Here is a 13,995-nt window from a genome sequence, read left to right on the forward strand (position 1 = left end):
GTCTGATGCACCACAGCAATCCTGCTGCTTATCCATGCACAACAGCACACAACCAACCTGTAACTGTGACTATCTTGTCACATCAGCAAACATTCCACATTTGCAGTTGTGGAATACAGATGAGTATGTGTGTGTTTGCATATATGCTTCGCATTGGCTACAAACTAATTGCATCAACTCAAATAAATAATATTCCAAAGTATCTGAAAACCTGCACCCAAAGAATTGTAGCATGAGTCCAAATCAATATGTGAAATTGCCTCAGATTATTCCCCCCCCCTGAAGCTGTCTCCTTTCTTCAGGCTCCCCTTTCTTAGCCCATTGCCTACTTTGTTCCTCTCCTTCAATTACCTTGACTTGGGGCACCCCAAATCTTTCCTACCTTCTGGGTTCTCTTTCCAGCCCTCAATCTGTTTCTCCGAAGCTATTCCCATCCCTGGACCCTATATGTATAAAAAGTTTTCCATTAGAAAAGCTGGCCTGCAAATATCTTGACAGAATGTTCATGAACATTCATTGTCGCACGCTGGCTCAGCGAATGGTTGTACACAGGTACAAGTGTAATACAGTACAGATTGTTACAGCACTGTGATTTCTTGTAGTACGATGATAGGATCAGGTGCATCAAATAGGCATGAACAAAATTGCATTGACCACCAAACAACAATGACAACGACACAATTCTAACACAATAATTTAAAACAGCATAAAGCTATCATGAGTCCTATATGCAGAATATACTGCTACTGAAAGAGCCAGACAATTGTGGTCATTTTTCCAAGTCATCTGGCAACATATAACAATCCCCAAACCCCCTTATTTCTAGGGTTGGCAGCAACACACTTTTGTCTCTGTTACAGCTATCTACAAATACTTCTTCATAACCCCTTTTTAGCTGTAAAAAAAAGAAAAAAAGAAAAGAGTGTTGCTATTTAGTTCTCCCAGTGTGCCCTATTTATATTTCTCTCCCCATATCGTATCAAATAATATTTTTTCCATTGCATTGTACACTCACACACAGAAAGCAGGTAGATGGGAAATAACTGCAGCTGGGTGGGAAATCATCTACATTTAAGTGTGTGGAAGACAACATCCACTGCTTGTTTATAAATCATTACCACAAACGTAGACATGTAACCTCTGCATCATAAATTGGTATATTCCCCACTTGCTCTTCCAAACCCGAGAGCGCTGATTCAAGGAAGCACTGCAGCCTATTACCCGTGCCGTACTGGTAATAAAATCAACCTTTGCTCTTCCCTATTTTGAGACAGAGCAACTGAATTCACCACATCCTCCCACAATTTCACAAAACAATTCAACCAACATGCATTGTACAGCTGCGGAAGCATTATTTACCATTTCACGGTTAAGTGGGTCAAGAGGTTCTCAAGGCAAAGATAAGCCAATATATAAGATTCAGAGTCATAGGGCTCCAATCCAAGAGGTACAGTAGGCCTTTTCTGTGTCAAGGAGGGTTACTCATTTTGGTGAGCAGACAGAACGAAGAAGTAGCTTTGCAAAGTTGTCCATGTGATTGCCTATTTGTTTACTGACTATGCAGGCATCAGATATACTGGAGAAGGGATAGTATTACTGGAAGTAAGGCTTTATTATGTTTTTATATATGCTGGAGTGGCTGGGGAAACCCAGTCAGATGGACAGGAAACAAATAAAGTGTTATTAAATTATTCTTATTATTAATAGCTTGCCCTTCTCCACCATATAGAGTAAAGAATGTTTTCTTCCAAATCTATAAGCTATCATTTGAGGGGGGAAGCCATCAACAAAGGTGGCCATTTACACAACACAGAAATGTGAAGGGATAATAAATGGATCAATGTCAAGCTGAGGTGTCCTGGCACCTTTCTAGCTCCTGGCTTCACTTCCTCCGATAATTTTCTAGCATTGACTAGGGAAAAGTGAGGAAGGATAAAGATCCAACTACAATATTAAGGAAGAACAAAAAATGGAACAGTGTTTGGATGCAACAGGGGAGTTGCTATGGGCAGGAAGGCCTCAGGTATCATATAACAAGGTCACAGTATATAGAGAGAGGGAGTGGTGATTGTGGAAGATGAATGCACAATACACAATACACAAAGATGAAAATTGGGGGGGCGGGGAGTAGTCAATAACATCTTAGCCCTAGGGGTCAGGTGGCAGGGGTCAGATTGGTGAAACTGGAAGCAGTGCACATAGAATCATAGAGTTGGAAGGCAACTCCTCTAGCCCACCCTGTTGCTGGTGCTTGATCTGGACATTAGCTTTGAAAGAAAGACACCCAACCCTAGTGCATTAGGAAACCTGAGATATGCTTGAGTTAGAAAAAACACCAAGGGTACCTTAGAAACCAGACATGAGAGGGCAAAGAGAACAGAGCACCCTATTGGAAATCAGCAACTAAGAATTGGCAGGGTTAAGCTGATACAAAGGGGATTGAGGCCAAACTGTAGAGGAAGTGATAGACATGGAGGGGGAGGGAGGAATATCAGTCAGCACTGGAGCGAAGCCAGCAAGTGTTCAGAATTAAGGCATTAATCTCCTTTCTAACTGTGTGGTCTGGTCCTCCTGCGGCACTAACTGAAAAATTAAACTTAATGGGGGCATTTGGCTACAAAGATATGCTTATTTATACGTGAGGTTAGTCACTACGTCTGGCAGTGTGATTCAAATGAATAAATGTGGCCCAGCTAGGCTTTTTTTTTTTTTTAACCATCTCAGACTTCAAGGCTCAAGTAACCACTGACAGGGACTGACATCTCTTCCCTAAACAGTCTGCCTCATATATTTTTTCCCCAACCACTCTTAGCAAAGACTCTTCATTCAGCTCCTTTCTATCAGGCCCATTTATGTTTTAATCTAAAAACCACAGCTGCTTTTTTCAACACTCTTGAATTTTCAACATCCTTCAAAATGAAGGGTCAAAGAATGGTCAGAATATTATTCTCAGGAACTTCAAAGTGCCATGTTCCTTACCCAACCAGATATTGCATTTGTCCTCTGTCTTGCTACCATGTTGCCCTAGATGTTCAAAAGTAGAATTCATGTTTCTACTATAACCCTTTAATCTTGTTCAGATTCCCTAGTTTCCACAAGATGTTTTCCTGTTGAATTGGTGCTTCTTGTGTTCCTGTATCTCAGAATATGGCCTTGCTTTGAACCAGGGGTGGGGAACCTACAGCCCTCCAGATGTTGGACTCCAACATCCATCATCCCCAGACAGCATGAGAGCTGTAGTTCAGCAAGAGCTGGAGGGCCACAGGTTTCCCACTACTGCTTTAGCCTGTGAAATACCATATGACTAGAAAGGTCCCAAGAACCAAAGAATCTAGACCTTGTTGTACAGAACTGCTACCCCATCAAGCTGGGCATCACTTTGACAGCATTTTTCTTTAACTTTTAAAGTTGATAAAATGATTTTGTGTTTGTACATGCACTCGCATGTAATCGCCAATTAGCTGGAAAAAAACAACCTGTTCATATTCTAGTGTCTTTCAATTATATCAACTTTATATCATTAGTTCTCAGATTTAAATGCGGTCAGTAATATACCAATCCATAAAGTGAAGTCACTGAAGGAAAGGGTTATTGAGTAATGCTCATGAAAACATGAATCAATGTCACACAAGAAAGCAAGGCCATTGATGACAGAAACACACAGGGGTTATAGACAAATAGATGCTGGCAATGTAGTCACACAGAAAACCGTAACTGGAAGAAAGTGTCCCATTGCACACAACCAACTAAGAATGACTATCAGATGTGGAGGGAAAGGGCAGAACACAATGAGGAAACTAATAAAGGAGAGAAGGTTGACACCTGAGCACCAAATGAAAGGAGTGGGAGAGAGCCATCAGAAACGGACATGTCAGAATGCTACCAGAACAGAATGTGTGACGCATTTTCTTTTCAAAAGGTATCCAATTAATTGTGGGTCCAACCTGTCCATAAATGACTCCTGCTCCTTTCACTTCTATCAGCCAACCCTATTTTTGGATAAATGCCACTCCCCCACCCCTGAGCCCAAACTCAATGGCTGCCACAGACATTCTAAGTCCCACAGCAGTGGAAAAACTGGGTGAAGACCTCTATTTGCAGCCCGTCACACCATGTCCAGGCCAACCTTACCCCGCTTGATGGGTTGGATGCTGGTGCTGCCTCTGGTGCTGCCTCTGGCAATGCCTCTGGAGCTGGAGCTGGTGCTGAATCTGGCTCCTTTTTCTCTCTCTTCAGTTTTGGCTTCTACTGTTGTCATTGTGAAACACCCCTCCTGTAAGTACTGCTCAAAATAGGTTCCTTCTCCCAGCGAAAAAGCTGTTTATCCCCTTGAGTTGGTGGTACAGGACCTGTCGGCGCTGTGCACTTTCCCTGCCCTCTGGCCACTCTGACAGTCCTGATGCCCGCTGCTCTTAGTGATTTATACAGAACTACAGCAGCAAGCACCCCCTCGCCGGCTCAGTGCCACCCTCTCCCCCGCACAGCCTCACTCTCTCCACACAGGAGATCAAAATCCATATTTTAATAAACACAGGCGTCCAATCTGCTCCCTCCATCGGATCCCCGTAATCTGCATAAAGATTATCCTGGATAATTGTCTCAAAAGAGCCAACACACACTTTGTTAGTGAGTGTGTGTGTGCTTATGTGTTCCCATGTGTGCACATGCACATGTGTTGCACCACAAGGAAACTGAGGAAAGCACATGCCTTTCCTTCTCGCCACTACATTTTGTTTTGATCTGGCGTCATCCAGGCTGCTAGCACAGTCCTTGTTTCCCTTGCCCTAATCAAGCCATGATCCGACTTCTCGTGATGTCCACTTTCAAATAAGATGTACTACACCTCTGACATGATACGACACTACTCCTTTCGGGGCCTGGTAGCTGAGTCAGCTACAGGCCTTAGTCCTTGGCCAGCCACTGTGAATTCTGGCTCAAGCTGACTCACACCCCTCTGGGGTGATGTGGGAGGTAAGACTTGGCCCAGTCAAGAATGCACTGCTACACATATGTGTGAACACACTTCCTAGAGATGGGCCTACACTAATAAATGCTTGGCACAATAGTGACAGGAAGAAAGTCACTGGCCTGTACTAAGCAGGTAGCAATAAAGTGAATCAATCTCTAATTTGTTACTTCATTAACAGTTATCTGAGCATGGAATTTCCTTTCTTGCGCTCTTAGCTCACTCATATATTTAGCCCCCCACATTACAAATGAGGAAATTATTCTGACAGTGTTCTGCCACACCCCTATAGAAGTAAAAGGGTAATAGGAAACAGCCAATGTTCTCTTAGGTAAGCAGGATCTTTCGATCCTGTCTTTATACTTTCCTTTCTCATAGTGGGACATGGGGATAAAATTGAACCAGGTAGTGGATTTGGTGAGCCCTTATTTTTGGCCCATGGAATAAAAGCTGAAATATATGAGTTGTGGCCAAGAAGCTTGTGTTCTGGATGTGCTTGCTGCATGAAGCATATAAGTGTTTAAATTGTCTGCAGCAGCTGTAAGGTTCTTAAGGGAAAACGTGGGCTTTCATAGCAAAAAAGTATATGGGAGGAAAGGGCTGGGAAAGTTGTTAGTCATGAACTATTTACAGATGAGGGCTGGTGGAGAAAGCAGGTACACAGGCCGGCCCAGTCCACTGAGCCTAAATACATCTGCAGTATGAGGAAGAGCAGCTGAGTGTCAAAGGTTGACCTGGTCCAGCTGGTGCAGTTGGCCAGCTGTTGAGTTCAACAGGTGGCAAGTGGATCTTTTGAGACACAGGGATGCCAAGGGATTTGTACAGCTTTGCAAGAGCAACTGTGGCCCTAACTTCTGCCTCCAGATTAAAGCAGAGCCATATTGTTACTCTAGGCAACTTGCCCAGCAAATGTTGGCAGCAGGGTCCGGAATAGGGTGCACAGGACTAGTAAGGTGAGTAGAAATTGACCCTGATGGTAAATACCAACAAACAGGGTAGCCTGATGAAGGACAGAGGAGAGGCTTGGGGGACGGGTCATGTCACTCACTCACTGAATGAGGCATCTTGGTATTCTTGGTGCTGGTGTAGCGGGTGCTGGCATCATAGTCACCAAGAAAGGCACTGGGCAAGGCTTGGTACTGGCGGCCAGGCATGGACAGAGCCCTGAGAGAGCACAGGAAGAACTTCCGTGGACGCTTAACACTTCCAAGACTCTTCTTCTTCACCACCTACAAAAATGTCCAAGTCAAAGGATCAGATGGGGAAATGTATGAGGGATATGCTGGTTTCCTTACCCCCTGCCCTCCTCCCCATACTTGCCAGTTTCTTTCCAAACCCATTGGCTTTCTCAGCCATTTGGATTCTCTGGTGATTGTCACCAGATTGTCATAAGCTTCTCAAGGCTTATGCTTTATGCTCCCCAAAAGGCCACTGAGACCAATTGTAAGCATTTTCTCGAAATATATCCCAAGTTTAGCAGTAACCTCTCATTTGAAAAAATCCCTACCTGGGCAGACATGTTCCCACTTTGATGATACGATGTTGCAGTGATGGTCTGGGATGAGATATGCTGAGAGAGAAACATAATTAGACAATGTAGGCAGCAAGACAGGCCCCAACAAAAACGTTGCTCCACCTCAGGACAAGAGCCTCCTGGAAAGTCTGGGCCATCCCCATGGAGCTTGCTGAATTTTTTGTTTAGAAATATATAGTGTTAATTCAGATCAGTATAGCCATATAGATCTTGATGTTTTATTTCAGAACGTCATAACTGTATATAAATTAACTGAATAGTTATCAGGGACAGGGCCTTCTCTGTGGTGGCATCTGTGAAAACACTTGCACAATCTTTTCACAGCATCCTGTGTTTGACATATCCTCTCTAGGACTTTGCTGGCTTTGAGAAAAACCATAAAAAAAAATCCAGAGAGCTTTTGGGTGATTTTATGGCACTGCATTTTAATAATGAGTTTATCTTCTGGTGTTGTTTTTAATGTTACTGAATGTTGTTGTTGCTTCATCTTATTGTTTAATATATTTCTAATACCTCCTGCTGTTGTTTTGTTGTCACCCTGGGAGGGTGAACACCCAAGGGTTGCCAACTTTTTTGAACTTCAGGTCACATTTGTAATTTTGATAAAGGGATGTGGGTAGCAGTTGCAAAATAGCTGCCATGCAGTGTGTGGCATATCACAAAGTGGCTATTGTCGGACATGACACATCACAAAATGTTTGTCACTTCTAAAAGAGCAGGAGAAGAGACACAACCAAAAAATTGTGCAGAGAAGACTAATTAAAAAATGTTTGTAACATGGGCATGTAAAGATCCAAGCATATTCCAGAAACCTCCTTCGCCACCAAAAAGTGAGTTTGTACTGAATTACCTAGACACTAGGGATACTGAAGTACTTTGGCATGGTTTTTATACTTGATGTTCAACAAGCACTGTCAAATCACAGATCACATTTGTCTCAATGGACTGAAATGTAGAATCAGAGATCCAGCGCATCCCATGCCACAGATTTGTCAATTCTTATTATTTTCTCATCTGCTCTAAACCACAATCAAATCTGAGTCCACACCTACAAATTCTATATGTCTATAGGTTTTTCTCGGGGGGCGGACGGTGTCCTTGTAAAGATCACAAAGATCCATATGGCTCCACACCAGAGATTTGAGTTGGCACTAAAGAGCAACTTATCTGTAATTTTTATTTTCTTAAAGTTCATTGAGACAGATGTGTTCTGTGCCTGATGGCTGCTTTGGGACATATCTTGTGTGAAGATCATTCTTGTGAAAGAAAAGTTTTCATGTGAAGCTATACTGCATGAATAGAGTTCAGGTAAGTTCAGGGTGGAGGGGGCACAGGGCTGCCTTCATTCTATTGAACACACAGACACACAAACATACACACACAAAAACCCTGGTCAATTGGTGAAAACGAAGGAGAAATCCTGAAGCCAGTAACATATCACTTTCACAGGGAAGAAGGGCAAACCAATGGGAAAGTGCCATGGCAGGCATCTACTTTGAGTGCAGAAGGTCTTGGGTTCATTCCCTGGCATCTCCAGGTAAGGGGTGGAAGTGTCCTCAGTGCGAAACCACAGCCAAACAGCAAAGTAGACAATACTGAGCCAAATATACCAATGGCTGGAGCTGGTACAAGGCAACTTCTAACAGTCCTAAGTGAGGCATGCCCCAGAGATTCCAGCAACCCTTTTAAAGAAAAAGTGACCATTGGGGGGCAAGCAAGCACTCAAGCTATGTGGAGGCAAGCCAGTGGGTGGGAATCCACCCTGCCGTCTCCAGCACCCCCTTTCTAAAATGTGAACAAACAACTGTTCACTCTGGAACAGGAGAAGCAGCTTCTGTGAAGGCAGCCAAGCAAAGGGGGTCCCTCCTGGCACTACCTCAAGTGTAAACAAAGAACTAAACCCCCTTCTTCAGGTTTTTTTTTTTTTTTAAGTCCCTTCAGCCAGGCCCAAAACACCACTTTGGGCAAGTACTGCAGCTGCTGGCATGAGGTGGGCCTCACAAGTTCTGACATCGTCCCCTCAAACCTCTATGTACCACGGTCACCATGGCTTGCTTACCAAAGCCTAGTGGTGCCTCTTCTCCAAGTGAAGTCTCTGTTGCATTGAGACAAGAGGGGAGGCATCCAATCACAGCCACGACCCACTATTCCCGGCATCCAATCAAAACTGAGTATTGCAAATGGGCGTGCTCAGGCCCACTCTAGGCCTAGCCAAAGAGACATACACCAAAGAGAATTGAAGTAGGCACTGCAGTAGGGCTTGGTGGGGGCACTGGTGCCCATGGGCAGGGCATTGGTAAACCAGGGCCGCATAAGAGTGGGATTTTTAAAGTATGTTGAATGAATTTTAAATTTAAATATACCACAGCTCTGTAACATCTTATATTTTCAAAACATTGAGCTGGCACTGTGTAAAAAAAAAAAAAAAAAAAAAAAAGGTGTTTATGTACTCACCCACCTTAAGCCAGGATTTGATACCCACAGTCCCATCTGTTTTGAGCAGAGGAGACATCAAAAGAAGCTCTCTCTGTGAACAAGTGCAGTGGTAGCTCATATCAGTGCTCTCCCCCACCCCCCAACTGATGGGGCAGCTGGTACGAGTTGTGGAGATGCCTGCACCATTCTTTTTCTTTTACTGCTCTTTTGGATTTGGCAGCCATTTTGCATTACGCCACAGCTATTTTGCGATTGGCACCCATGGCATTTTCTCAATATTCCAAATGTGCTCATTGGTCCCAAAAGGTTGGCCAGTTATATCCCAGGGAGTAGCCTAACCCCAGGTCCAATCCAGAACATTCTGTGATGTCAAAATTATCCCGGTAATTTAAATTCCTACAGGGAATTGATCCATTAGATCACTTAACCAGCTAATGAAATATTTCTTCAGGATCTTACCTGGTTCCAAATGGATGCATGCACAGGAACTGTCTATAAAACAAATCAAAACACCACACAATCTGCATTTATTTATGAAAATGTTTATACTGTATTCTACATTTTTGTCTTTGCAAAAGACTCAAGTGGCTAACAAAACAAAACCCAGCCAGATGAGCGGGGTATAAAAAATTTATCATAATCATCATCTTAGTAAAAAGTTTAACTCTCTTTTCTGTCTATAAGTATAAATGCTCTTAGTCAAAAGTATATCATATTAGTCAAGATACACCCCTGAACACATTTTTCATGGCTGTATTGTGGAAGAAGTCAATGTAAAAAATTTGTTCTTTACTGATAGCTTTCTAACATCTGCTAAATGCAGTAATAGTGCTGTCCAAGAATCTTTTTATGTTGTGTTTGAGAAAACATAGCTATTATTATAATCACTCCAGATAAGATTTTGCACTTTTAAGATAACTGAAACATATTTGTGTGAGCATGTAATTTTTGCATTATAAAGAACAGGTAATTGCTAGAGGAAGTTGGTGAGGAAAGCCTGCGAACAGACAGCAAACATGTTTCTTACCTGTAGACGTGATACAGAACAGGTAAATATGAGAGGTAATGTGAAAAGAAGGGAAATCAAGAAACTACCTAGTAGCACCAAGCACCTAATGGTGCTAATGGAGCAAATACGTAAGTGTGACATCACATTTCCACCATCTCATCTGCAACCTTGACATTATCAGCACCATATTCATCTGTAGGAATTGAGGAAATTGCCTTATAGATGAGAAACTATTTGTCCATCTAGCCTGCATTACCCATTATGGCAGGCAGCAGCTTCCCAGCAGAGAAGCCTCTTTCAAATGGAGATGCCATTTGTACCTTTGGTATGCAAAGCACATTCTTTACCTCTGACTGAGCTATAGTCCCTTCCCTTAAAAGAGAAAGCATTTTCCTACAGATACCTATAGTCTTTGCCATTTCCTTCCCTTTGGGTGTGTGATGTACTTTATGAGTGGGAAAAGGCACACCAGAACTAGTTTGCCTTCCTAAACCTGATGGAGAAATTCTAATGACTTCACATACACCCATCGCCTGCCCATTTGTTCTTCTCACTTACCTGAGATGCTCACATCCACTACTTGTAGACCGTCCTCTGCTATCTCCATTTCCTTGCGCTATCAGATGCAGGGTGGATGGAGTTTCGTGGCCCCTGGAGCCTTGTTAGCACTAGCATCAGTGCATTTGCCAACTTAGCCAAAGCAAGTTTCTATGGCACCTGACTCCTCTAGGGAACGGTGGTAAGAAAAGAAAAGGAACAGATCGATATAGAGAGAAAAAACTGGTCTTCAATGGCCTTTAAAAGGAAGGTATGAAAGATAAAGAATTCCCCTATTGAAGCAGAGAATAACTTGAGTTGGAAACTCCTCTTGCACTGAAGGAGGGCAGTGTCAGCCAAAAGATATGTGTATGTGTGTGTGTGTTCAAGCGCAACATACTCAGCTTTAGAATGTCAGGAGAACACCTGCTTTAGGGTGACAGTAGCATTTGAGGGAGTGCAACCACAAGTGCAAGTAGATAAATAGGTACCGCTCCAGCGGGAAGGTAAACGGCATTTCCGTGCGCTGCTCTGGTTTGCCAGAAGCAGCTTAGTCATGCTGGCCACATGACCCGGAAGCTGGCTGTGGACAAACGCCTGCTCCCTCAGCCTATAGAGCGAGATGAGCGCCGCAACCCCAGAGTCGGTCACGACTGGACCTAATGGTCAGAGGTCCCTTTACCTTTAACCCCAACACCGGGAAACTCAGCTGGGATTTTTTTTTAAGTGGGAGAGAACAGCAAGCTTGCCCTTAGTGGAGAAGCTGCAAGGGCCCCAACAGCCACAATGCAGGTGCAAGTAAAATGGCTCCAAGTTGCTAGATCTATTTCTTCCCCACAGAATATTTGGTTTCTACTGAATGCATATGAAGCAAACATATTTGCCTTCAGCACATCTCCCCCAACTGCTGAACACAGGATTTAGAACCATGAAAATACAGCAGTCAGACATAGGCGAGCTTGTACTTTGGTTTTTCTTGCCGGCATTCAATAACTATGTGCCAGACGAAACATTGTTTTCATGAATATAGCATGTCGACTTAACAGTGGGTTCAAAAGTCCCTTGGGACTGTGGTGTGAGCAATCACAACAGATTAGTGAGCTAATTCAGAGTGGTGCAAGTGCTCCCCAACTGCTCCTTTCTTCATGGCCCCGTAGCTGCTTTTTAAAGGGAGCTGTGATACCAGTGACAGCGGGCAAGACAGATCAAACCCAGAGTCCTGGTACTATAGGCAGGGTTCAGCATACCTGCTTTAGCAAACTGGACACAGATGCTCTGGATTCATTCAGATGCCTGCTGTGATTGAGAGGTGTTCACCTTATGCTGGCACAACAAAAGAGGGTAATACAAATATCATGTAACTATCACGTCAGCTTTCCCCCCCCCAGTTGACACAGAGCAGATGGGGTTAGGAGTTATTTGGAGCCTGTCCAGTAATTAGGAAATGAGGTTTTATTTCAAGCAATGGAAAAACTCTGAAGCCACTTTTGAAACGGCTTTGGACAGCGGTTGCTTACAAGGTTTTAACCAGCATTAGGGGCCAGTTGTGTAACTGTAAAGCAGCAACTAGCTGTTGCCTGTCTCCAGGAGGAACGGACTACGTGGGCCATGGGAGATATGTAAAGTTTCAACCTAGTTGAGGATTGCTACAGAAATGCAACAAGGAAATGGAGGGAAGACCTCCATTTTCATTGGAGCTGTAGAAGCTGTAGAAAAAAGCACTGAGCAAGATAGGAAGGAACTACCCCAAGGCAACACCTACAGAATCAGGTTGGATTGCTATTTATTCACTTCTGGGCTGAATATGGCTTTGCTGCCGTGTTACCGCAGGGCACTTGTTACTGTCTGCATAAGCCACCACAATAACATGCAATTGTATAACAAGATTCCTACACAAATTACTGGGATAAAGTCTGCAAGGTGCTTTGAACATGATGTAGGAGGCAGCTTGTCACCATTCAAATCCTATTAAGTCCTTTAAAAATGAAGAAGCTTGGTCCAAAGTTTTTGACTGACCATGCTGGGACCTGCAAAACTGAGAGCTGGCACATTTTCAGAGATAGGAATCCCTTTAGCCCCAGCAGGGAGGGATGCAAGGTGATTGCTCTGCTCATGCTCTGGAGATTGTTTCTGCATCAGGAAGTTGCTAGTTGGGTTTGGAAGAATGAGCTCTAGTCACTAAGCATTGATTTGCTTATGCAGCCCTCTCCTCAAGATCAGGTCAAAACCCATCGAGGCACTAGCGATTCCTAAACAAACATTCGTACTAATTCATCACCCCAAATCCACTACCCACCCACATGGCAGCTGCTGTACAGCAATTATCCAAATGGATATTAATTGCAGATGATAATTCCCAAGCGGGGATCAGGACTAAAAGCTCCATACACAGCAGATTGGGCTGGGGGTGTCCAAGGCAGATCTACGGCAGGACATCATGTAAACATCCCTTACTAGGCTATTGGGGTCTTGACCCCACTCAACACAACTGGGAGGCAGCTGAAACCAGGCAATAAGCAACGGTTGGTTAGCTTGTATATCAAAAAAGGGGGAAGCCCAGCCCCAAAGATCAAGGAGGAACATGGAATCTCACAGGTATCAACAAATAGCTATTCACACTTTACAGAAACAGCAGCCCTAGTTTTAACACAGTAAGTGCACACACCGTGAGGTATTACAGCCAATCCTGGCTTGCTGGTGCTGTCGCAAACAGGATAAATATGTTTAAAACATTCATATCTAACATTTTAGTATACATAACAAAAAAACATGTGAAACAGCCCCCCCCCCAAAAAAAAGAAAAGAAAAAACTGCCAAAATTTTGCTCCCATGTTTTATAATTCAGTCAGGATGGCTCCACTCTTTATGTGGTAAATACAATTCCTGAATCTAGAGAAGTGGCACACAGATGTCTTCCTGCAACCACCCCATCAATGTAGGTAAACTACATACATCTTCAAATTCCTGTATGCAAATCTGGTTACAGACAATCATTTTTTTCATTCACACTTTGGATTTGACGCATAAACCACCACTGGTGCATTTGAAGAACTTGTGTTAGCTGCATAAATGTGAAGCTGCCCTCAAATGTCCTCTGGTGTTGGGTGTTTAAACGTCATCTCAGAGAGTCTTTCCACCTGAATCTATGATGCCATGAAATGGATTGGCTGGCACCACACTGGACCTTTTCAGAGGTGCCACCATAACATGGGATGCGGAAGTTGTTGCCCTCCAGATGTTGCTGTACAACTCCCATCATCCCTGACTATTGGTCATAAGACAAGAGGGCCTCAAACTCCCTACTCTAGTGCTTTAGGAACAAGCAGAAGAAAGTATTGGGCTGGCACACTCGTGTCTCCTCTTCATGCAAGGTTACAATAAGATCAGAAGCATCAGTTTCCTCTTAAAAACTAAGTATAGCTCATAATAATTAATAAATAATAATAATAATAATAATAATAATAATAATAATAATAATTTATTACTTATACCCCACCCATCTGGCAGGACCTC

At 43.3% G+C, this 13,995-nt stretch overlaps 1 protein-coding gene across 7 annotated transcripts in view; it reads right to left on the reverse strand.

Moving 5' to 3' along the window:
- The window catches only part of PCP2 (Purkinje cell protein 2), a 28,264-nt gene extending 17,426 nt beyond the window's left edge, over positions 1–10,838 (reverse strand). Inside the window, exons 1-3 of one of the 7 annotated variants that reach the window (XM_080996059.1) lie at positions 10,504–10,838; positions 6,474–6,536; positions 6,019–6,195 (exon numbers count right to left, since the gene is read on the reverse strand). In XM_080996059.1, the coding sequence (XP_080852185.1) occupies positions 6,019–6,195; positions 6,474–6,485 (189 nt within the window). In that variant the 5' untranslated portion in view covers positions 6,486–6,536; positions 10,504–10,838. The other 6 variants (XM_080996055.1, XM_080996056.1, XM_080996058.1 and 3 more) reach the window with 6 other exon arrangements.
- Positions 10,839–13,995: the final 3,157 nt, after the last annotated feature.

Source organism: Podarcis pityusensis (assembly GCF_964106645.2).
Source record: "Podarcis pityusensis genome assembly, chromosome: 2".
NCBI classification, from domain to species: Eukaryota; Metazoa; Chordata; class Lepidosauria; order Squamata; family Lacertidae; genus Podarcis; species Podarcis pityusensis.